Raw genomic sequence first — 25,661 nt, 5'->3', positions numbered from 1 at the left:
GCCCAAAAAAAAAAAAGACATCCAGGGTTGAGCAGCCTACATAGCCAGAAATTTCTAGACGGTGCATTTTCTATCTAAACAGGATGGCTCTTCTCTCTGTTGGAATGCGCAATAAGTATTTTAGGAAGAATGGCGATATAACATCAAAGAATGACCTGTGGTGTATACCAGCCCCACGCCAGGAGTGCTGCGGGCTTGTGACTCTTTCCTTTGCTCGAATTCCTCTAAGGGACAGACCTGCCTTCCCCATCTCCGATGAGGAAACTAGGGACAGAGAGGTCAACTGACCTCCCCGAAGTCTGCCCCGACTCCCAACCCACACCATGCCCGTAGCCGCTCAGTCCCTGGTCCAGGCTGGTTCTCAGAGCTGGGAGCCAGGTGAACAGGCCTGAGACTTTTTGGGGTGTCTGCCTGCCCCAGCAGCCCGGCAGGCGGATTCCCGAGCCTTGAGTTCACACCTGGTCTCTCGTGCATCCCACATGAAAACCGGACAAGCCTTGAGACAGACTGCATTAGGCAAACAGTGTTTTGCTTTCCGATTTCAAAACTGAAAAGCCCCGTAGAATGAGCTCACCAAGGCAAACGTGCTTGTTATCTCCTGTGTTGACAGTTGACCCCAGAGTAGGCGTTTCCCTGGAGAGAAGTCCCTCAGCCTCACCTTGCAGGGTGGTGGCCCTTTCAGCCAGGGGGAGGTGGCCTGAACTGGGATAACTCCTTTGCCCTCAGATACACCTGCAGCCGTCCTCACTTGCTGCTGTGGTGGTTTCGTCTTGGTTGTGCGGTTGGCCTTCTGTTTTCCTGATCTAGCCGCAGGGACCTCCCTTCCCAAGTGTGTGGTGCTTTTGTACATGTGGTTTCACGCATTCACTTGACAACAATGTATTTGTTGGCTGCCGTGGTGTCTGGCATTGTTCTAGCCTCAGAGAGCCCCCTCCTTGGTGGTGCTCCAACAGGGACACCCCCTCCACATCCACCTTGGCCATGGCTCAGAAGTCACCACCTCCCGACACCCTGGAGGCTGCCCACTGCCTCTCATGACCTTGACACTGCCCCTCCCCCTGCGATGCCACATCTGGGCAGAGCCTCTGTTCCCCACCCCAGGACCACAAGCCATGCCATGCAGGACTTCCAAATCTCGTGTCCAGTCAGGGCCAGAGAGGAGTGACTGCTGTTGCCAGGAGAGGCTGCGAATGGTAAGAGAACACTAGCAAATATTAGGCCACTGTGAAGCCTAAAAATGGGGCTGAAAGGGAGACTGTCTCCCGCTCACCGGCTTGCAGGAGCCCTCTTGTTCCAGCCCTGGGTGTGGGTGCAGAAAGGCAACACCCGAGGGTGACTGGGAACCAGCCCTGGCACGGCAGCCCCACCGCTGGAACTCGGGTTATTTTATTTTCCCAAGTGCTCTCCAAATTCCAGGCGTACCTTTCTATGTGAAACAGCGCTCAGCCCATGCCCAGATCATGTCCATTTGGGGACACAGGCGACTGTTGGACCTGCAGGAGGAGAGCTGGGAGGCGTCCCATGGCCTGTGGACCGAGGCGCCCTGGAGATCTGCTCTGCTATGTCTGCTGAGCAAACATTCCCAGGGGCATCCAGTCAGGCTGGGGCTTTCCTGTGTGGAAATGCCAAGAAAATAACCCCCAGGGGTGTGCGGGGTGGAGGGTTACTTCTGGTGAGAAGCCCAGGAGAACAGCTCTGCGTCGGCAGGGGATTTGGACAAATTAGTTCACTGCTCTTGAGTTTCAAGTTCCTCTCCTGTAAAATGAAGGGGTAAACCCCTGTCTTCTCAGGTTGTTTGAGGGCGAAACAGGACCATCTGTGTGAACCAGGGGTGGGCCAATTTGCTCCATGAAGGGCCAGCTAATAAATATTTGGGGCTCTGCTCCAACAACTCAACTCTGCTGTGGGAGCATGAAGCAGCCACAGACGACCCGTACATGAATGGACGTGGCCATGGGGAGGACACCTACGTGATGCCCAGGATGGGGGGAACGCGGGGTGGGTGGCAGGCTTAGACATTGACCTCTACTGGGGTCAGCGTATTACAGCCAGCCACCTGTTTCTGTGTGGTCTGTGAGCTAAGAATGGTTGTCACATTTTTAAACGCTTGAAAAAAAAAATCAAAAGAATATGTCATAACACATGAACATGATATGAAATTCAACTTGCAGCTACCACGAATAAAGTTCTGTTGGCGCACAGCCATGTCTGTTGACGGATGGTCTGTGTCTGGTTTTGGACTATGGCAGAGTTGTGTCGTGGTGGTGAAGACTGGTCCAGCAGAGCTGACAATACTGACCCTTGGGCCCTTTACAGGGTAGATGTGCCAGCCACTGTTCTAGAGGCTCTCGGTTAAACGTTCCCCCTCTCCCAAAGGGGGCCAGGGCAGTGCTGGGGCTGGGAGAAGACTCCAACACTCAGACATGCAAGGTGAGCATGACAGGGTGTGAGTGTTGCTTGGGCTGAATGGTCTCCCCGCAAAGCACAGTAGGGACACAGAGAAGCAGGACCAGGAAGCATGGATGGCAGAGTGGGCCAGTGGGGTGACAGGCTCAGAGGGGCTGTGTGGAGAGACAGAAAACCTCCCTGGGAGCTGGGAGCGCAGGGGGTGGGAGGTGGGGAAGGGAGAAGCACGGCTGATGTGATTTCCACAGGGCTGCTGTGCAGAGAACAGATGGAGGCAGATGGATCCAGGGAGGGTGAGGACAAGGATGACGGTGGGAAGGGGGTGGCGATGATGGTGGCGAGAGGAGGTGGCTGTGGGGAGGAAGATGGGACCCCCGACCCCCTGCCAGCCCACGTAGGTGATAGCTGCAGGCTCAGTGGGCCTGTGGGTGCCGGGCAGGAAGTGGAGGAATCCCCCCCAACCTCATGGCTCCCCAAATCACAAATGAGGAAGTGGAAACTTTCCAGGGCCTGGCTGACATCCAGACTTAGCCCGGGTTCTGTTCTCTTCCTGTTGCCCACAGGGCTTGGGACACCTGGCAGGCTGGATGGATGGACAGACGGGCGGATGGAGGCACATAGAGAGAGCTGAGTGCCGACAGGACATACGACTCACCCCAGCTCCGTGCCCCCAGTTTGTAACAGGCTCTGTTACTCTTATCCGGAAGGGCACTGACTGTCAGCCACAGATGTGGACAGAAACGCTGAAAACAAGGGCTCCTGTGGCCAGAACAAGGCCCTTTGAAATGGACAGATTCCTACCAGGGGCTGAAGTTTCATGGTAAACTGTGCCGTGGAGTGAGTGGTGGGGAGGTGGGGTGATCAAATCTTAGAAAAAAAAGAAAAAAGAAATCAAGTATGAAACAAGTTATTGTATCTCATACTTCACTGAATTTTGGTTTAGGTTATAAATGAAACCATGTGTAGATCACAGAAAGAATAAAGAACAAATTAAGCTTTGATGGGGGAGGGTCTTCCTTGGTTCTTACTGTACCAAAAATATTTGAGGGATTCATCAAGATCCCTGATGGCTCATCTTATCCATTTGATACCCAAATCATTCTCTTTGGGGTTTACATGTTTTTTTTCTCAGGTTTTAGAGTTGGGAAGTTAATTCGTTTACTTTCATTTGTTCATATTTATGGATATAAAGTGTTTATAGCTACGAATTGTCCTCTCATTACAGCTTTAACCTTTTTTTTTTTTTTTTTTTTTTTTTTCCGGTACGCAGGTCTCTCACTGTTGTGGCCTCTCCCGTTGTGGATCACAGGCTGCAGACGCACAGGCTCAGCAGCCATGGCTCACGGGCCCAGCCGCTCCGCGGCATGTGGGATCTTCCCAGACCGGGGCACGAACCCGTGTCCCCTGAATCGGCAGGTGGACTCTCAACCACTGCGCCACCAGGGAAGCCCTCATTACTGCTTTAAACACATCTCATGGATTCTGATAATATACAGTTTTGGTCACTGATTTTCCGAAAATCCACAATTTTGGTTTATAACTCCCCTTTCATCCAAGACTTAACAGAAGGCTACTTTTTCTTAAAAAAAATTTTTTTTCCATATGGAAGGGCTTTAAAAAATTAATTTCTAGTTTTATTGCGTTGTTAAGAGCATTGACTGTAATATTTCCCATTTTGGGAATTCTAGATGCTTTCTCTGTTACCTGATATAGGGATGAGTTTTGTGAACATTCCATGAATACTTAAGACTTATTCTCATATTGGAGTGAAGGGTTTGCAACACGGCCACAAGATATGCCTAAACGTGTGGTTTGGGCATCTTACATTCCTGCTTATTTGCTGTCCACTCAACAAGCCTTATGTTATGTGTTTGTAACTATTTCTCCCAGTATCTTTTATAATTTCTGCTTTGTAAAAGCAGCTGCTGTGTTGTATGATGCATAGATATTGACAACTATTATACCTTGAGAGTAAATTGAGGATTTTGGCATTATGATGAATCTTCATCATGCGATGTTCAGAGGCCTGAGCTCTACCTTTTACACGTCAGAATTGCAGCTGTGTTCTATCCTGTTTCTATCTGTCTGATACATCTGTGCCTGTCCCTTTACTTTTAGCTTCCTGAACTACTTTGGTTTAGTTGTGTCTTGTTCATAAAGCATGGAGTTGAACTTTGCTTTGTGAGCCAAGCTGAAAATTCTCTCTGTTTAGGCAGAATGAACCTGTTTAGATTTAGCAACACGATGGACTCATTCCCTCCTGAAATTCAGGCTTCCATCACCAGCTCTCTTCCCTATCTGCTGCTTATGAGTGTGGCTGAGTAACTAGAAGTCAGAGCAATTCTCCAGGTCACTTTTGATGACTTCCTGAAATCATGCACCTTTTGCAAGATTTTTCAACCTCACTTTGCAACAGATTTGGTTTGCATTTGCGTGGTGGGATGCATCTGGGAGAGAGGACCCACTAGGCCTGGCGGGCCGGAAGGAGCCATACTTAGGCTGAGCCAAGTGGGGAGTGTGAGTGGAGGGCTTGTTCCATAAGTGGGCGGCTCATTATGGAAGGTTTCCTTTTAGGATGATGTTTGTTTCCCTACACAAATCCAAAACTGCATGGTGCTGATGATGAGAACAGGAAGGACTTCTGATACTTTCCATGCAGCAAAACTAAGCATTGGCATATGTGAGGAAAGTTGAGCTCCCAGGGGTGGGCTGGAGGGACAGTCTGTGGTCTCCAGAGCTCCCTCCACCCTCCCTGCAGGTGCTGTAGCCTCTCTCCAAACTCTTGGGGAGGGGGATGCCCGTTGGGGCCCCAGGCTCCCCCTGAGCCCACCCTCCATACCTGGGGTGAGCAAACCTGTCATCCTGGGGCTCCCCTGCTTACAACAGTGGGGAAGGAGAGTCAGAATTGTCAAGATTCCCCTGCCCCCCACCCTGAGTCACCACTACCTTGCTGCTCTGGTAGGTTACGGTGAGAGAGAGAAAAGGTTGAGAATCCAAGTATGAGCTGTGGGGACTTGTTAAAGATACAGACTTGGGCCTCAACCCAGACTTGCAGACTTTCTGGAAAGGCTAAGGAGTCAAAATTCCTAAACCAGAGCCTGAGGCTATTCTGATTCCTGGAAGGGTGAGAACTACTGCCCTAGGGTTTATTATGAGAATGAAGTATCTCTAGGGAGAAATAAAGCAAGAGGATGTCTACTTACACCCCTCCCTCTTTCTTGAACACCTGGAGTAGGGGTCTTGATAGTCAAGGGCGGGACAGAGCAAAGAGCTTTGTGCTCAGTATACGTAGTTTACTTAGACAGCTTTCCTCATGCTTAGCCCCAAGAGACAGGAAACTTTCATATTCCAGGGTTTCACTGAGATCAGCCACTCCCCACCAGTACCCCAACCCCAGATGGGTCCAATTCACATCCTGACTGTCACTCGGTAGCCTTGTTCAGCCAGGCACTGTAAGGGGGAGGGGAGAGGGAGAAGAAATCAGGCCCCCGTGATGATGAAGGAACAGGCGCAGGAAGAAAAATCATTGTCCAGAGCCACCTCTCAGCTGTGATTCCTCATAGCCCCGAGAAGCAAGGGATTATCTGGGAAACTGGGCTCAGTGGCTTGGCCCCGGTCCTGACAAGAGGTTGTGCTTTGTTCTGATGCAGGCCCGGCTGGGAAGCCAGTACTGCGGACACCACCCTGGCTGCTGGACACTGTCACCTGTACACACCAGCGGGGCCACCAGCTGGGGCCCGGGCAGTGTTAGGAATTATTTCAGAGGAAGAGACAACAGGATATGGTGATAGCGAGCATGCAGGTGATAGAGGAAAGCACCAAAGACCAGTGGTGATGGCTCAACCGAATAAACGGAGAAGTAGGAGAGGGCAGAGGTGTGTAGGGTCAAAGTTCAGTTTGCCAGGACCTTACCTGAGATTTGCTTTGCACATCTCATGGATGTGGTGGGATTTTGTCTAAGTGTGTGTGTATATGTGTGTGTGTATCTGTGTGTGTGTATGTGTGTGTCTGTGTCTGTGTTGGCGGGGGGGTGGGTCCACAGACTATGGCCCACAGGCCAAATCTTGCTTGATACCTTTCTTTTCTTTAATAACTTTTTAATTTTAGCACAGTTTTAGATTTACAGGAAACTTCTAAGAATACTACAGAGAACTCCCAAGTACCCCACCTCAATTTCCCCTACTGTTAATATTATGGTGGCACATTTGTCACAACAAACAAATGAACCATATTGACTGATATATTATTATTAAACTAAGTTAGCATTTCATTCGGATGTCCTCATTTCCCCCCCTAATGTCCCTTTTCTGTCCCAGGATCCCACGTTACATTTGGTCCTCACATCTCCTTGACGGCTCCCTGCCAAGTTTCTCGGACTCGTCTTTTGAGACCTTGACAGTTTTAAGGAGGACAGGTTGAGTATATTGTAAAATGTCCTTCAATCTGGGTATCTTTGATGCTTCTCTCCCACTGCCTGTTTTTGCAAATAAAGTTTTACTGGCAAACGACCCCACCCATTTGTTTACATATTGCTTTTGCTCTACGATGCAGAGTGAGTAGCTGCAAGCTAAGTAGTGACACAGACTGCATGGCACTAAAATCTGGAAATGCTAATTAATGTGGCCTTTTACAGAAACAGTTTGCAGACCCCTGGTATAAACTACTATGTCAGGACTTAAGCTTAAACTGCTTGATCCAGGATACACTCCACGGAGCAGCCACTGCAAACCCGCTCTGGCCAATTTTCTTGTCACTCAACCCTGGGGGAGGGTTTTGCCAATTAGCATAATGAATGTTCCGCTTCGAACATTCATGGGTGGAACTGGTGATGTTCAAGACAAGTGGCTGGATGAAACATTCTGGAGGCACCTCCCACACTTGCTTGAGAAATTCCACCTAAGGGGGCCTGTTCCGTAGGGACGGGGCTCAGGTCTGACTTCAAGCCAGTCCCACATCCTGCTGCTGGATCAGGGGCTGGGGTGAGGCCCTGGGAGATGGAGCTCAGGTACCCCTGGGGCCACCCCAGAGGCCAGAGCTGATAGGACCGGCTCTAGTATGGCTGGGCTCCTGTCTGCCCATTGCAAGATAGATGGGAAGGAATCCGAGGGGTGGATGTTGTGGGACCTGACGGGGAGCGTTCCGGATGTGTACAGCCCGCTCTGCATTTCTGTTTTAATTGTGCTAAAATTCACATAACATAAAATTCACCATTTTAACGTATGATTCAGTGGCATTTGACATGTTCGCTATGTTGTGCAACTGTCACCTCTATCAAGTTCCAGAACATTTCATCACCCCAAAAGGAAACGCTGTCCCCGAGAGCAGCCACTCCCCATCCCCCCTCCTCCAGCCCTTGGCAACCACTAATCTGCTTTCTGTCTCCTTGGATTTGCCTGTTCGGGACACTTCATGTAGATGGGATCATAAATATGTGGCCTTTTGTGTCTGGCTTCTTTCACTCAGCATAACATTTTCGAGGTTCATCCACGTTGCAGCATGTGTCAGTGTTTCATTCCTCTCTATGGCTGAGTGATCTCCATTGTATCCACTCTTTGAAAAGTGGCAGTAGGAGCAATGGCCAGGCCTCCCTTGGTGGTTTACTCCATCTTCCTTGGGTCTGGGGAAGCCACGGCTGGTGCTGACCTGAGTCCAGGAGGATCACTGGGTCCAAAGGCCCTTTGATGTCCCCAGTGCTCTGGCGTAAAGTGCTTCCAGTCACCTCTTTTTCGGGTGGATGCGATCCTCCCTCCGACCTTCCATCACAGGCCTGCCCCAGCCTTTGCTTCTCTTGTGGGGGGGCCTCTCCCATCTTCTCTATGGGGGCAGCTCTGGAATGGGTGCAGAAGGCTGCCCATGTACAGGAGGGCTGGATCCCCATGAGGTGTCCCCCCAACCTCAGCATTGCCAGGACCTCATCCCAGGGCACACTCACTCCTTGCTCTTTTATAGCTGAAATCTGGGGCTGCTAAGCTAGACTAGCTCCTGCAGGAAACAAATGCGCCCTGAACACCAAAGGGCCCCTCAGAGCCTCAGGGTGTGGGGCAGGGAGCCACACTGTGCTGGTTCTGTGCTAGGACTCTGCTGGCCTCGTGACCTTCTGGAGCTCTCCTCTGCCTCTCCCTGGAGGCTTCGGGGTGGCCTTTAGATGATGACGTAGGCAGGTACAGCATGTGTAAAGGCCCTGGGGCAGGAGAGATCAGCAGGCAGAGCAGAGAGGTCAACTTGCTGTAGGTCACACAGCACATGCACTGCTGAGTCGGGCTTCCTGGCAGAGATGGCTCTTGGCCCAGAGGACCTGGAGGTGGTAAATTCCAAGGGGAGGGACAAAGTCACATGCTGAGGGGAAAGAACTGGTCCAGGCACTTTGGCAGAACTGGAAAGTTTCCCTCTGGGGCTGCAGGTCCCTGTAATCTTCTCTCTCCCCCTCCCCACAATCTCACCAATATTCACACCTCCCATAAGCAGCTCTGTCCCTGCAGTGGCTCCTGGATCCACACAGCTCCCAGCAGACTCTGTCCAGAGCCCCAGGCCTGATTTTCAACTGTACATCCTAAAGGCCCCTAAACTAGAGTGGGTTTCTCGGCCTCAGCACTACTGGCATTTGGGGACGTACCATCCTTTGTGGAGGGGCTGTTCTGTGCACCGTAGGATTTTGAGGAGCATCCTTGGCCAACCAAAAAACATCTCCAGACGTTTCCAAATGTCCCCTGATGGCAGAATCACCCCTGGCTAAGAACCGAGCGTAATTCAAAAAGGTACACGCACCCCTATGTCCACAGCAGCACTATTCACAATAGCCAAAACCTGGAAACAACCTAAATGTCCACTGACAGATGAATGGATAAAGAAGATGTGGTACATATATACAATGGAATACTACTCAGCCATAAAAAAGAATGAAATAATGCCATTTCCAGCAACATGGATGCAACTAGAGATTATCATACTAAGTGAAGTAAGTCAGAAAGAGAAAGAGAAATACCATATGATATCACTTATATGTGGAATCTAAAATATAGCACAAATGAACCTATCTACAAAACAGAAACAGACTCACAGACATAAAGAACAGACTTGTGGTTGCCAAGGGCGAGGGGGGTGGGGGAGGGAAAGGCTGGGAGTTTGGGATTAGCAGATGTAAACTATTATATACAGGATGAACAAACAACAAGGTCCTACTGTAGAGCACAGGGGACTATATTCAATATCCTGTGATAAACCATAATGGAAAAGAATATGAAAAAAAAAGAACGTCTGTATGTGTATAACTGAGTCACTTTTGCTGTACAGTAGAGATTGGCACAGCATTGTAAATCAACTATACTTCAATTAAAAATTTTTTTTTTTTTAAATTGGCTGCCCTGGAGATCCCTGGCCCCTCAGGAAGGGCTAAGTGGAAGTGTGTAAATACTCACAGGTTGCTGTGACTTACTCTTTGTTAAAGGGGTGAGGATACCACCTAGCATATCCTGATAGCTTACATCATGGAAGGCTTTGGGTCTGGGCGCCTGACCACTGCCAGCAGGTGGCCATTTTCCCCTCCACCCAGGAGGAGCCGGTCTACAGCCGTGAGCTGGGGTCACAGGGCTGGTCAGTGGCTGGGCGGTTGACTGAGAGCCTTGGGCTTGACCCCTCGGCCTTTCCAAAAGACAGATTACTTCTGGGCCTCAGGTAACTGAGGTCTGGCTGGGCCTGGCCTTGGGAACTGGCTGCGGCCAGCAGCGGCTGAATGACACAGAAGGAAACTTCCAGAGGAAAACTCCCCAGTGATGCTGGGGACAGGGCCCTGAAGCCACTCCATCCTGGATAATCGCTAGGAAACAAATAGGCTGCCAGGCCCTGTGGTCACACGACGCCCGGCTACATCCCTGCCCCAAACAGCGAGGCAGATGTACCTGATAGATGATGGACGGATATCCCTACCCACCACCCAGCCCTGGTGCAGCCAAGTGCCCAGAATATTCTGAAAGGGTGGTGGCCATGGCAGGGGTGTCCTGGGCCCAGAGCTATGCTTTGCCTTTTAATCAACTTTTTGGCAAATTCCAAGGAAGCCTTTGTGGTTGCTTAAAATACACCCATAATTTCACTCTTCTCTTAGATGCAATGTTCCCAAAAATATAGCTTCCACTTTGGTCTAAAATAGCCTTAGATTACTGCAATGTGTCAGGGCTCTGCCCTTTTTGGCAGCGGGCCAGAAAGGCAGCCTCGCGGGTCTGCGGGGCACGGGACGGGCAGAGAATGCCGGTGGGCCACGGCTTCCAGGTGGCCGTCCCCTCCCTAAAGCTCCCAGGGTCCCCTTGATCAAAGGCCTAGGCACTCACGGCTGTAGGGCACCCCGATCCTCTCCACACCCCCAAAGACAACCTCTTACCCTTCTGTACCCCCATCCTGCTCTGGTGTGGCCCTACTTCTCAGCTGGGCAAGTCTCTGGGCTGTCTGTCACTCTGCCCCCGTTCCCTCATTCCGATCCACGTGGCTCCTTGTAGCAGCTCCCACCATTTTCCACATCTTGTAACATCCTTGTGGTGAGCTGGGAACACCCATGCCTGCTAATACGTACTAAGCACCAGGGCTGGCAACATAGCCACCCCAACCCCAGGCTACGAGAAGCTTGTCCTAATGCTCATCTCTCTGGCTGAATTATCCCTCTGCTGTGAGCTCCAGCGCATCCTCCTGGGCACACATCTGGCGCTCCAGACGGTAGCTTCCTCCAGGGGTGCTGTGGCCCTGAGTGTGCACCTCTGGCCTGGCTCCATCAGCCCCAGCGAGTTCATGCTGCCTCTCCTGGCAGCTTGTGGAGCGAGGGTCCAGGGTTTGGGGCGGGGGGGAGGGTGGGTCCAGGAGGCATTGGGGTCTTGCTTGGTGTCCTCGTCCTGCTGTGCCCCGGCAGACCGTGCTGCCTTGCAGGCAGGATGCAGGTGGTCTTAGGGCCCAGGGTGTGGCTGGAAACCCTCCGAGGGCCCCTCCTGGATATGCGAGATTGGGAGGGGCCCACACACAGCTCCCACTACCCCCAGCCAGAGCTCAAACACCCTGGCTACACAAGTGCTCCCAGCTGCCTGTGGAACACAGAGCAGTAGAGCAGAAGAGGGAGAGCTGAAAGGTGAACTTATGAGATGAACTTCTGGGACATCTACATCCAAGTCCTTCTTTTCTGACCCCTCAAGACTGCTTTCAGAGTCCCCTGTAGATAGCTGTATATTTATGAATATATGAATACACATGTGGCACAGACCAAGGCAGAAAATTTGAGCTGGTGACAGGAGTCATCTGGAACGAGGGTGGGAACCTGGTTTCCTTATGTTTGGGAAGGGAGAGCAGAGCAGAAGACAGAAGTGTGCACAGAGAAAGTAACTGGAATGTTCTAGCATGTTCCATGTGCACAAAGTACAAGGGGTCGGCAAACCTTTCCTGTAATGGGCCAGGGGTTCAATATTTTTGGCTCTGGGGGCCATACAGTGTCTCTGTCACAACTGCCCCACTCTGCCTTGAAAGCCACCACAGACAATATGTAAATGAACAGGCGTGGCTGAGTACTAATAAAACTTTATGTGTAGAAACAAGAAGATTTAACCTGTGGGCTGTAGTGGGCCAATCCTTGGTACTTGCAAAAAGAAATTATACCTCAAATAGGGGGAAAGATACTAAAAAATGAACCGTTATCTGAACAAAGCAAAGCAAAGCACCAAGGCGCAACCAAAAGCTATAACAAAATAATGTCACAATTTTACCAAAGTGGGGTGGATAACCACGCGTGCTCCCCGGCAGCAAAAACCACCATGGCAGCCCTGGTTTGTTTCCTGTTGGGGAGACACTTAAAGAAGAGCTGAACTACAGTCAGCACCTGGCGTGAGTTTCAGAAACTCACCCCGCAGGAGGACAGGGGTGGAGAGGATGACAAAATTCCAGTGCATAGGAACCAGCACGAACGCACCCAAAAGCCACTAAAGCTCTTTCATGACATTCGCCTGCAAGAAAACCCGCAGGGAGTGCGTGACTTCTCAGTCACCACGTGAGTGACTGCATTTTTTTTTTTTTTTTGTATTGATGAACAGCTTTTCGAATAACACTTGAAGACTTTGCCCCAGGTGCGCTCAGAAGACCAAACTTGGATGGAAAACCTGACCCTTGCCTCCGAACATGCTTTGTTGTTGGTGAGAAAGACGTGAGGTTTCTGGTGGTGGGTGGGCAGTGGCCATTCTCCTGGCTGTGGTTGGCCACGGGGCAGGAAAAAGCACCAGCCACCCGTTCCCGGAAATGAGGCAGATTGCCAGACAGAAACTGCATCCCCACCCGCCAGCCACCCCTTGTTAAGCTGGTGAGACAGAACTGAGCACAGCTGGGCTGACGTGTAAGTACAACAGCACGATGTTAACCCCCAAATTTGAACCTATTTGGGTACAGGACATCTGTAACACTGAAATCATTCTTTGCCTGCAGTCAGCCTAAAAATTCTCCTCAACTGGGGTGATTCTGCCCCTTAGGGGACACTTGGTGATGTCTGGGGACATTTATAATTGCCCTGACTGAGAGAGGGGGTGCTACTGGCATCTGGTGGGTGGAGGCCAGGGATGCTGCTTAACGCCCCACAGTACACGGGATGGTCCCCACCCCAGAGAAGGATCTGGCTCCAGGTGTCAGCAGCGCAGAAGCATAGCCTTGGCCCCTCTGTGTTTCTGTCTGCAAGGCCTGAAGCTGACCCCACACAAGGCCTCATTCACCCTGTCATCCTCTGTGGGATCGGCCCTCCTGCTGTCCCCCTCCTACCCTGGATTCCAGCCTCAGCTCCTGCCCTCCCTCAGGCTGCTCTGCCAATCCAGGGCCCCCAACGACTTCCCCAAACATCCTGGGGAAGCCACTCGGGTCACAGAAGCAGCCAGAAATTCGATTCCTCCCTCCCTGCAGCTGCCCTGGTGGGACAGCCCTCCAAGGCTCTCAGTGATCGGCCTCCAGGCCCCACGGCATCCCCTCCTCCATCCTTGCCTGTCTCCCTGTAATGCTCATTCCTCCGGGAGCCCACCCTGGCCTGGCTCTCACTCCCCTCCTTCCCCTGCACAGATTGTTGACTCCGATGTTCACCGTGCCGACCTTCCAGCCACCCAGCCTCGAGGACAGCCCAGGTCCAGCTGAGCCTTGACCACTGGCTGGGGGTCGGGGGATGTCTGGCTGGCACATCTCTCCCTGGAGCGCCCCAAGCTGCCGCCGCAGACTCTCCCGAGCCTAATCACGCTGCCTCCCCACCCAGCCGCCTGCTGACGCCCGACTTGCCCATCAACAAATGAGAGAAACACCCCAAAATGCAAAGCAGACACAATCTGGGCCTCTGGGGCCCTAGGATCCTGGAGACAGACAGACAAGCCCCAGATAAAGGCTCCCACCCCTCTTGCTGTGAATGCCCCGGCCTCCTTTGCGGGTTGGGTGTGGGGGTAGGGGTGCGACATCAGTAACTTCCCTCCTTCTGACCTGATCCTGAGCCTCTTCCCTGCCGGGGCCCATGCCCCCAAAATGGTCCCCAGAGGCCTGTCTGTGGCCCCATGCCCTTTTCTCAACATTCACTCCTCCTGGCAAACTTACCTCCTCCTGTAGCTAATGAGCAAGGCCGGGAGGTGCCCCAGCTTGCTGCTTGCTCCTGAGTGACTGGACAACCTCTAAGGCCTGACAAGGCTGGGGTCAAGGGGGTCTCTGTGCTGCCGGCGCATCCCTTGGATGAAGCACCCCAGACTGCAGTCCACGCAGGCGTCCGGGGAGCAGATCCCGACAGCGCTGTGCAGCCACCTCTGAGCCCGCCTCCTCCTCCCCCGTGGACTCTGTCTGCCCTGATCTGACGCCTCGGCTCAGGGAGCCCACTCTGAGCTTCTTTCCGAGGCTTCGGGTGGCTTGCGCCACACATTCACTTCTCCCTGCTCCCGAATGCCAGCCCCCTTCTGGCCACCAGCCTCTTCGCAGCTGTGGCAGGCCCATGTAGACGGATGACACAGATGGACGGACCTAGGTGTGTCTGCCCGCCCCCCGCCAGCCCTCGGCACGCCCGGGAGGCCCGCACACCTGGAGCAGGCCGCTGGCCAGGGCTCCGCTCTCCTCCCCGGCTTGGCTCAGTTCATCCCAAGAGTCTCCAGTGGGATCACCTCCACTTCTGCCCCACACCCTCCACCCTCCCGTTGCTGACGGAGAGGGACACTGATGGGGGGACGCTGGCCTGGCTGGGGCAGGGAGGGGCTCAGGACTGAGGAGAAAACTCAACTGCAGAGTCAGCCATGCAAAGGATTGAAATCCTGAGAAAACTGGCGAGAGGTAAAAAAAAATGTGGTCTTATCCATACAGTGGACTATTAGCCAGAAGAAGGAATGAAGCATTGACACATGCTACAAGGTGCATAAACCTGGAAAAAACCAAGCTGAGTGCCAGGAGCCAGACACAAAAGGCCACATCTTGGGGGCTTCCCTGGTGGCGCAGTGGTTGAGAGTCCGCCTGCCGATGCAGGGGACACGGGTCCGTGCCCCCGGTCCGGGAAGATCCCACATGCCGCGGAGCGGCTGGGCCCGTGAGCCATGGCCGCTGGGCCTGCGCGTCCGGGGCCTGTGCTCCGCAACGGGAGAGGCCACAACAGTGAGAGGCCCGCGTACCGCAAAAAAAAAGGCCACATCTTGTGTGATCCCATGAAATGTCCAGAACAGGCAAACCCACAGCGGCAGAAAGCAGATCACTGGTTGTCAGGGGCTGGGGGAAGGGCGACGGGGAGTGACTGTTAATGGGGTCTCCTTTTGAGGGTGATGAAAATGTTCTAGTACTAGATAGAGGTGAAGGTTGCACAACATTGTGAATCTGCTAAAAAATACTGAATTGCTCATTCGAAATGGGTGAATTATACCTCAACAAAGCTCTTAAACAGAAAACCTAACTGCAGAGGCACACCCCTGGTTCTGGAACCTTGTGTCACACCGGTTGAGTGGCTTTGCCCGTGTGTCCCCAGTGATGGGCAGAGACTGGCCCATCCTCACCCTGTGGGAGGGAAAGACATGTTCTGGGCAGGTGTCCCTGCGGGTAAAGGTCAACGTGAATGATGGCATGTTGGTTCAGGATGACCTGCTCGGGTAGGCTGGCCAGTGCTGACAGAAGGTAGTGGGAACAGACCCAGTGGCCTGAGGGGGTGGGCGGAGACTGGGGGAGTCTGGGAGTCATGAGACACTGGGCCTGTGGGGCCCTCAGTGGGGACTGGTGCTCAGGACCAAGGCCGGCACACATCCCAGTCCCAGGACAGGCTCCTTCAGGGCCCCCGAGGTGGGTCAGAGACAGCAGAGAGCTCCAGGACACCCTAGGTCCCATGCCTTGCTGTCCTGGTCACCAGCCTCCTGTGGGTGTGCCAGGCAGCTCGGGGTGCCACCATCTCCCAGCCTTCTCTCTCTGCATGGGCCAGGCCACAGTAGCTACATGGAGGTCCCGAAACCTCGGCCTCTGGCCGCTTGGGAAAATGGCCCAGCCAGCAAGGATCCTCGTTTCATTTCTGCTTTCGAAATTAAAACCCTGTGCGCGTTGGCAAATGTCAGTGGTGTGTGTTACAGTTCAGGAAGGACAAAGAGAACCCCGGCCTAAGCATCCTCCAACCTCAGCCCTGATGCCGAGGCAGAGGGGCACGTCCTGTGTGGGCTTTGTGGCCAGCCCGGTGGCTGATGCTGGGGCAGCTGCATCACAATGTCGCCAGGTCCTCAGAGGGCGCCCGGCATGGGTAACGGACCCCAGACTGCACTGCCCTGGTGAGCCTGCCTTCCGCACCTTCAATATTTCTGACCTAAGGCAACCCTCCTGCACAAACGTCGTGTTTCTGGGGGCGGTTCAGGGGGCAGGCTGCAAGGTGGCCGAGCGACATCGTGTGAAACAGTGACAGTAACAGTTAACTGCAGCAGGCAGGCAGATCAGCTGATTGGAACCGGCTTTCCACAGTGCCGCCTTCCTGTTTTCTGGTCAGAATTGCACAGCAAGTTTGCAACCCCTGCCTGGGGGGGCGCCCGGCGACACCCAAACCTCAAAACAACTCAACTTCTCCTTTCAGGGAGCTGAGAAAAAGTCCCGATAGGCTTCCTGCGGCCCCAGACGAGCTGAGAGAAGAAATCTTTCACAAAGGTGCAGAGGGGTACCGTGAACTTAGGCTCAGGCTGGGTTCTAACGGTGGTCTGGCTGTGGCTGCCTGCAGTGTGACCTTGGGTACCCAGACTGTACTGGGTCGACTTGTGCCCCTCAAAAAGATATGTCCAAGTCCTGATCTCTGGAACCTGTGAGTGGGACCTTCTTTGGAAATAGGGTCTTTGCAGAGGGAATTAAAGTAAGGATCTTGAGGTGAGATCATCTTGGATTTAGGGTAGGCCCTAAATCCAATGACGGTGTTCTTGTAAGAGAAAGGAGATTCGAGATACAGAGGCAAACGGGGAGAAGGCCATATGGACACAGAGACAGAGCCTGGAGTGATGAGGCCACAAGCCAAGGAATGCCAAAGGGTTGCTGGCAGCCACCAGAAACCAGGAGAGAGACACGGGATGGATTCTCCATCGGAGCCTCCAGAAGGAGCCAGCCCTGCCTACACCTTGATTTCAGACTTCTGGCCCCCAGAACTGTGAGAGAATAAATTCCTGTTGTTTTAAGCCCTCCACCTCCACTCTCTCCCATTTATAGTACTCTGTGATGGCAGCCCCAGGACATTTGCACACCAGCACACCTCTCTGGGGCTCTGTTTTCTCATCTTTAAAATGAGCAGAGCTATTGTAAGTCCTCAGAGAGATGATGGATGAAGACTGTGGCACCCAAAGCCTGACAGACAGTGGGCCCAAAGGCATGGTAGCTAATTATTCCTGTTATTAGAAAGTAACTCTCAAGTTAGCTCAGAATGGTTGGGACTTACTTATGGACAATTTCTAAACCATCAACACTTGAAAGAAACGGTGACTGGGTCTTGTGGGATTACAAGCTGTGACTAAGGCAGCTGTTCTCATCCAGGGGAGATTCTGCTCCCAGGGGACATTTGGTGATGTCTGGGGACATTTTTCGGTTGTTGCCACTGGGGGGAGGGGATGCTACTGGCATCGGGTGGGTGGAGGCCAGGGGTGCTGCTCAAAACCCCACAGCGTACACGATGGCCCCCAGCTCAGAGACTGACCCGGCCCCAGACGTCAGTGGTGCTCTGGCTGCAAAGCCTGGCTCTAAACTAAAACAACCTTCTCCCTTTTCCAAACGGTCGCCTCAGGAAGCACATTTACGGCTGTGACGTGGATCTGGCTCAAGCCTGTTTTGGAAGCTGGCATGAGCACCGCCCTCCAGCAGCTCCTAACCCCTGGGGAAATTTGGCCTTGCCGGCTCACATTGCTGAGGCTCGAGGGAGGCAGCCGGGCAAGGTCAGAGGCATCTGACTCACGGGGTGCAGACGCCCGTCACGGAGGTGACTAACGGCCCTCATCGAATGTGCCAGAATCCTTTGGGGCCACGGCAGGGGAGGAGCATGGAGGCCGGCAGGAGGACGGATGGGTGCCCAGGATCACCAGTGGCGGCCCTTGGGGAAGAAGGCACAAGACGCACGCAGCTGTCACTCGGCGGGGGACGGCTGCGGGCTGACCTGTGTCCCCCCCAGCAAAAGGCTCCTCTATATTGTCCTGACGCTGGAACCTGTGAACGTGGCCTGATGTGGAAATGGGTCTTTGCTGATGTAATCAGTTGGGATGAGGTCATCCTGGATTGGGGCGGCCGCTAAACCCAATGATGACTGGTGTCTTTATAGGAAGAGAAGGCAATGTGATGACAGGCTGGGATTGGAGCAACACAAGCCAAGGAGCGCCCGCCTGGGGCCCCCAGAAGTGGGAAGAGGCAAGGAAGCATCTGCCCCTAGAGCCTTCGGAGGGAGTGTGGCCCTGCCCACACCTAGACTTCAGACTTCAGGCCTCCAGAACACTGAGAGAGAGTAAATTCCTCTCTTTGACGCCACCCAGTCTGTGGTACTTTGTTAGGGCAGCGCCAGGAACCTCATCCTGGTGCCCTGGATGGTCCTCAGCTAGAAAAGGAAGCTGCACCGTGGGGCCAAACCTGCCTCCTCGCTGTGTTGCACTGAAACCCTGGGGCTCGGCATCCTCATCAAACCTTGTCACACCCACCAGCCTGACCGGTTCTGTGAGGGGTGAAGGGCCCACTTGGCAAAATGCCCCAGTCGGTAAATGTTGGGTCCATCCTCTTGTTCCTGTCCCCGATCTCTAAAGTCACTCAGTGCCTGCATTGTTTTATCCCGTCCTAGAGCACCTGTTATGGGCCCCGGCCATTGCTGGGAGGACAGTGGGGCCATTGGTGGTTTCACGGCAGCTGAGTTCCAGAGCTGGGATGGAGCCAGATTGAACCTGGGGCACCCTCCGTAGCTCCCATATCACACAGTGCCCACCCCGTGATGCTGCAAGGCCCTGAACGATCTGCTGTCACCTCCCTGTCCCCATCGCCTCCTGCTCTGCCTCTGGCTCGCCCCACTCTGGCTCCTTCCCGTGCCCTCCAGGGCTCCTGACTTTCTTCAACACGCCAGGCACGGTCCAGCCTCCCGGCTTTTTGCACTGGCCGTGTCCCCCTCCCACGTGCCGCGTCGCTCACCCGACCCGCTTCCAGGCCCGGCTCGGCGTCACCTTCTCGCCTCTTGCCCCCTTACCCCTTCTTCCGCGAGCCCGCCCACTGTTCTTATCGGCTCTTAGCTCACACGTGAGGCTGCTGTTTCTCTCGCTGCCTGCCTCCTTGTCACCAGGCAGCAGCTCCCTGTGGGCAGGCCTCTGTGTCGATTTTGGCCACTGCATAGCCCAGTGCCAAGAACGGTGCCTGCACGCGGAATATTTGCAGAATGAACGGACGATTAGAGGAGGGAACGCATGCAGGGTACACAGCACTGAAGAGAAAAGCGTCCGTTCTGCGGCCGGATCACTAGGTAGTCTTTGAAATGCTTGTGCAAGAAATGACAATCAATCTTTACATTACGTGTAAGGAGAAGACAGATGTAGGCCATGCGTGCTGGCACGGGGCCAGGCTGTACAGCCCCAGCTAATTTCTTGCTCATGATCTCAGAGGTCGTCAGAGAGGAAGAGGAACTGAAGCGTATTCAGCCGGCACAGCCCACATGGGATTTCAGTGAATTTCAGTAAGAAGCTGGAGGTCAGTGCTTCAGGGCGGGTGGGACCCCTGAACCTACCCCTGCCCCCACCCCACACCGAGCCTACTCCTCGGACAGAGGGTCTGGGGTCCTGCGGATGGACAGACTGCAGCACATCCAGTGGGTGTTACTCAGCAACATGAAGATATGAGGTGTCGAGCCGAGAAAAGACGCAGAGGAACCTTAGTACTAGTATTTAGTACTAAGTGAAAGAAGCCGGTCTGAAAAGACTACAGATGTCTGATTCCAGCCATCCAGCATCCTGGAAGAGGCAAAACTATGGAGACAGTAAAAGGATCTGTGGTTTCCAGGAGCTGGAGGGAGGGAGGAGGATGAACAGGCAGAACACAGGAGATTTTCAGGGCAGTGGAACGATTCTGTGTGATACTCATGGTGGATACGTGACATTGTGCATTTGTCCAAACCCATAGCAGGTGCAACACTGAGTGAATCTTAATGTATGCCGTGGACTTCAGTTAATAATGATGTGTCAATACTGGCTCACCAATTGTTAACAAATACAACATGTTAATGACAGGGGGAAGAGCAGAAGTGGCAGGAGAATACGGGAACTTTCTGTACTGTCTGTTCAGTATTTCTATAAACCTAAAACTGCTCGAAGAAATAAGAGTGATTTCTGTCATTATATTTAATAAAATTTAACTATTTAAGTTACATGCTTAAAATCATTTAATCACTGCAAAATCTTATTAAAAGCAGAAAGAAAGCAAGCAGAGTCTTATACCCCAAACCCAGAGGTGCACACCCCGGGCCCATATGCGGCCCTGGCCCTGACCAGGTGACGACGGTTACGTTATGTTCTGAGACGTGGATGCATCTCGTCCTGAGACCCTGAGAGTGAGTGATCACTGCGATCACTTCCACTGCCCCCGTGTCCAGAAGGCTCACCCGCAGTGACACATCCGTGACCCCTGTGGGGTCTGGCCAATGGGAACACTGGAGAGGGCGCAGGAAGCTGGGGCATTTCCTCCCCCGCTGACTCTTTGGCACTGCCAAGCAGCCCCTCCTCTAGCCCGTCCCCAGCCCCCAGGCCTGAACTCACCTTGCTGGCTTCCTTCTACCCCAGTCCCACCCCCTGCCAGAAACACCCCGCCATGAACTGTTCAGTTTGGACACACCATCCTTTTCTTTCTGGGACCCCGAGTGCAGACTGCTGCCCCTCCAGACATTGGGAGTACTTTAAGAGGACATCAAGGCATTGATCAGGTCTTGTTATTTTCTCTATTCTGATGCTTTGAAACCTGGGGCCTGGCTGATCCCGGAGGGACTGCCCCCGCCAGGGCTGGCCGAGTCCTCGAGAGAGCAAGGGACTCTCCTGCAAACACGCCTTCCAAATACAAACCAACCATTTCAGAGCCTACACCCGCCCCCCACCATTATCACGTTCTCACACTCAGGGCTACTCTCTCCCTGCTCTGATCACCCCAGGACCAAGTACCAGACAACCAGGGCAGCCCTTATGCTCCCAAACTCTGAAATTATTCAAACTAGCCACCCTAAGCCTGCTTACCCTGCCTTACCGGACCCTTCCGGTGAAAACCACGACAGACTCCTGCCTACACGCTCCCCTGGCTCCTGCTGCCTCCCGATGAACCCTGGTGCCTCCCTGTGGGGCCCTGCACGGCGTGCCAAGCCTCCTGTTTCCGGAAAATGTGAGTATAACTGTTTCCTCCATGGCCGTCATCCGAACGATAACCAAACCCACGTGGTAAGCCCCCTCCCGCCGAGCGGTCCCACTCACCTCCAGCACCGGACCAGCACCGAGGATGGTCCTCTCGACGCCGCTGGCGTAGCCCTTCTGGCTCAGGGCAGTGAGGCAGTGGATCAGGAAGTTGGTGCTCTGTGTCTTGCCGGAGCCGCTCTCGCCTGAGATGACGATGCACTGGTTGACGTGCTTCCGGAGCATGGCGTAGTAGGTGACGTCGGCCAGCGCGAACACGTGCGGCTCCAGCTTGCCCAGCTGCTGGTTCTCGTACATCTTCACGTACTTGGGGTTGTAGATGGGGAGGAACTTGAAGGGGTTGACGGCCACGAGGATGCTCCCGGCATACGTGTAGATCTTCTGCTGCAGGAAGCGGTGTTTGAGGTTCTTCAGGAGGTTCTCCTCGGTCAGTTCGGGGAGGTTGCACAGGTCATCAAAGTCCGCCTGCGGCCGGGGCAGGAGGCCACGCTCCACCAGGCGCCGGGTGGCCGTGGCCTGGGACATGAGCTGCATGTGCACATACTTGATGGTCCCGTCTGCGTTGCGCTCCTGCAGCAGGAAGTAGTAGCCGTCCTCCTGGGGGTGCTCGTCCTGCGCCCGCCGTGGCCACAGCAGCACACGGTGCACAGGCGAGTCGTTGGCATCCAGCACCCACTCCTCCCCGCCCGTCTCCTTGACCTCCACCAGCACGTAGCGCTTGCTGCCGTCCAGCTGCAGGCTGGTGATGGCGTCCTGGATGACGTCGGACGTGGTGCTGTCCTTGGTGGCCGTCACGCGACACGAGGCCTGGCACGGGGTCTGGCTCTCGCTGGTGGTCAGCTGCGGGTAGATGTGCAGGTGGTAGGCCGCCTGCCCCCGGTGGCCGGAGCTGCCTGCCTCTTTCACACTCATCCTGCCGGCGGCCTGGCCTCAGCATGCCTCCCGGGCTCGGGGCGCGCGTCCTGGAGCTGGAAGGGAGGGGGGTGGCAAAATCAGAAGGGCGAAGGTGGTGGTGGGGGGACGCTAACATTCACCTCTGGACAGACAGCCTCAGACCCATGGCCTGAATCCGTGGGCTCTCCTGAAAAGCCAGAAGGGCCAAAGAGCCTTATCTGTCCTTAATGTGGCACTCACCTAAGGTTTGTGGCTCCTGCAGAGCGACACCACCAGGCCCCTCCTGCCAAGATCAAACCCTTCCCCTGGAGTCTGCTCCATCCCAGGCCCCGTCCCTCCCCACCAGCCTCTCAACCCTCAAGTCCAATGGCCACAACCATCTCAGAGCTCAGCCCTTCCTGAAGTCTCCTCTCTGACAAAACCGCCCCTGGCAGATCCCTAAGTGGATGAAGATGCGGCCCCATGGGCCTTGGTTATGTCCCCAAAATGCATGAGGAAGGTTGCAAGAAGAAGGTTGGGATGAGCAAGACTGAACCTGCCCTGAAACTCAGGGACCTTGAAACCCCCGGGTGCCCGAAACCCCACTGAGGATGATGAAGTCAGGGAGGGCCCCCCAAAACTCGCTCGAGAGAACTGCTCAGAGTGCATTTACTTCTAGAACCCACAACGCCATTCCAATCATGACAAGAACATCAGCCCCAAATTGGGGGCATCCTGTGGGACGCCTGGCAGTCCTCCCCAAGACTGTGAAGGTCATGAGCAACAAGGAAAGACCAAGGAGTCATCCCAGGCAGAGGAAACTGGGGAGACATGATGACTTAATGTAACAGGGTTCCCTGGATGAAATGCATTTGCTCCTAAAGACATTTCGGGAAAGAGAGAAAAGGCAGCCAATGCTGGCCACAGCTCATTTTGTGTCTTGGAGCAAAAGGCAGAAAGGCAGTGTGGGTCATGTGGGAGCCCACTGTGTGCCACCCAAGCGTGGCAGAAGATACAAAGATGAAGCAGACCTTGGCTCAAAGCCCAGCGGGAGAAGCTAATATGCAAACAAATGTGAGAGAATATCAACCATGAGCGTGAGAAGTTACTGTTCCCAAGAGCCAGAGAAGGCTTTAGGGGAATGGTAACATCTAAGAGGGGTTCTGAAGGATGAAGAGGAGTTCATAACGAAGCTCTGCCCATTCGTGTACATATTGTCCACAGCTGCCTTTGTTATGTCAGCTTAAGTGAATAGTCATGACACAGATTAGTAACCTTAAGACCCGGACAGTTGAACATACTTATTTTCCAGTCTTTTATAGAAACAGTATGCAGACCTCTGCCCTGGACAGAAGCATGACTCAGAGGCTGAGATGATCTGGGTTCTGGGAAAGTGAGTCCCACAGCAGTGTTAGGAGGGTGGGGGGTGGGGGAGGCTGAACAAAACCAGACATTATGAAGCTGCTACAAACAGGTAGGTAGGTAGTGGCAACAGGTAGGAAGGTTGGGGGAGATGGGAGTATTTAATTTTCTAAACTTTCCTCCAAATTATTAAGTAACTTTGGTATATTTCCTTCCAGTTTAATAGATGTTACATGTTTTAATAAAACCTGAATTGCTCTTAATGTGGTATGTTGGTACAGATGAACATTTCTCCGTGACATGAAATATGCTTTGAAACATGATTTCTGAGTCCTTGGACACACATCTTCATATCTAAGTCTGAGCATTTCCTTGGGATCAGTTCACTCATGTAGAATTAGCAGACAAATGGATGTGAACATTGACAAGTGTCTTTATTCAAAAAGCCACAGTATCCTGCAGAAAAATTCTATGAAATGGTGGGGCTCATCTACTCTGGAAACACTTTGGCAGTTTCTTTAAAAGTTAATTATATGCCTAGCATGTGACCCACTCCTAGGAGCCACTCCTAGGACTTAAGAGAAATGAAGCAGATATTCATACAGAGATTGTACATGAATGTTCTTTTTTTCTAAAATTAATTAATTAATTAATTTATGGCTGCGTTCGGTCTTTGTTGTTGCACGCGGGCTTTCTCTAGTTGCGGTGAGCGGGGGCTACTCTTCGTTGCGGTGCGTGGGCTTCTCATTGTGGTGGCTTCTCTTGCTGTGGAGCGTGGGCTCTAGGCACGCGGGCTTCAGTAGTTGTGGCTCATGGGCTCTAGAGCGCAGGCTCAGTAGTTATGGAGCACAGGCTTAGCTGCTCTGCGGCACCTGGGATCTTCCTGGACCAGGGCTTGAACCCGTGTCCCCTGCATTGGCAGGCGTATTCTTAACCACTGCACCACCAGGGAAGTCCCTACATGAATGTTCTTAATGGCATTGTTTCTAAAAGTCCCAGACTAGAAACAACCTGAACGTACACAAACCGGTGAATGGAGGAATAAACCAGCCACACAATGGAACATGACTCAGCTGTGAGAAGGGACACAACAGTCCTCACAACAGCATGGAACAACATGGAACAATCTCAGAATCTGTGTGCTGAGTGAAAGACAGAAGATGAAAAAGAGTACCTACAGACCCAGCAATTCCACTCCTAGGTATGGACCCACAAAAGTCTTAAAGACAGGGATTCAAACAGATACTTGGACACACACGTTCACAGCAACCCTATTCACAATAGCCAAAAGGTGGAAACAACCCAAATTTCCATCAGCTGATGAATGGATGAACAGAATGTGGTCCATTTACACAATGGAATGATACTGATTCATGCTACAATGTGGATGAACTCTGAAAACATTATGCTGAATGAAAGAAGACAGAGACCAAAGGCCACGTCTTGTATGAGCCCATTTATATGAAATGTCCAGAACAGGCAAAGCCATAGAAATAGAAAGTAGACCAGTGGTTCCCAGGGTCTGGGAAGTGAAGAGGCAGGGGAATGGGGAGAGACTCCTGATGGACACAGGGTTTCCTTTTGGGGTGATGGAAAAGTTCTGGAGCTAGATAAGAGGTGATGGTCGCAAAACATTACAAATATGCTAAATACCATTGAATTGTTCACTTTAAGTGGTTAATTTAATGTTATACTAATTTCATCTCAATAAAATTTTCAAGAGTACATATTATATGATTCCATATATACAGGTGACCCTTAAACAACATGGGTTTGAACTCCGTGGGCTCACTTATATGCAGATTTTTTTCACTAAATAATGTACTTTAGTACTACATAATCTGTGGTTGGTTGGACTCCAGGATGGAGAGCCACAGATATGGAGAGCCAACTGTAAAGTTATACACGGATTTTCTTTTTAATTAAAAAAAAATATTTATTTGGCTGCGACTGGTCTTACCTGCCAGCACACAGGATCTTTTTTTTTTTTTTTTTTTCTTTCCAATTGCGGCATGCGGGCTCTTAGCGGGCATGCAGGATCTAGTTCCTTGACCAGGGATTGATCCCGGGCCCCCTGCAATGGGAGCATGGAGTCTTAACCGCTGGACCACCAGGGAAGTCCTTATACATGGATTTTTGACTGCTTGTGTATATGAAGGTCAG

At 52.7% G+C, this 25,661-nt stretch overlaps 1 protein-coding gene across 2 annotated transcripts in view; it reads right to left on the bottom strand.

Annotated features, from left to right (window-relative positions):
• The window catches only part of MYO9B (myosin IXB), an 88,679-nt gene that overhangs the window by 49,397 nt on the left and 13,621 nt on the right, over window positions 1-25,661 (bottom strand). For both annotated transcript variants that reach the window (XM_067032417.1, XM_067032418.1), the window contains exon 2: window positions 21,324-22,231. In XM_067032417.1, the coding sequence (XP_066888518.1) occupies window positions 21,324-22,175 (852 nt within the window). In that variant the 5' untranslated portion in view covers window positions 22,176-22,231. The remainder of the gene's footprint in view (window positions 1-21,323; window positions 22,232-25,661) is intronic.

This window comes from Kogia breviceps, chromosome 4 (genome assembly GCF_026419965.1).
Source record: "Kogia breviceps isolate mKogBre1 chromosome 4, mKogBre1 haplotype 1, whole genome shotgun sequence".
In the NCBI taxonomy this organism is placed as follows: Eukaryota; Metazoa; Chordata; class Mammalia; order Artiodactyla; family Physeteridae; genus Kogia; species Kogia breviceps.
The sequence above is the reverse complement of the archived record's forward strand: the minus strand, read 5'-3'. Positions and strand labels throughout refer to the sequence as shown.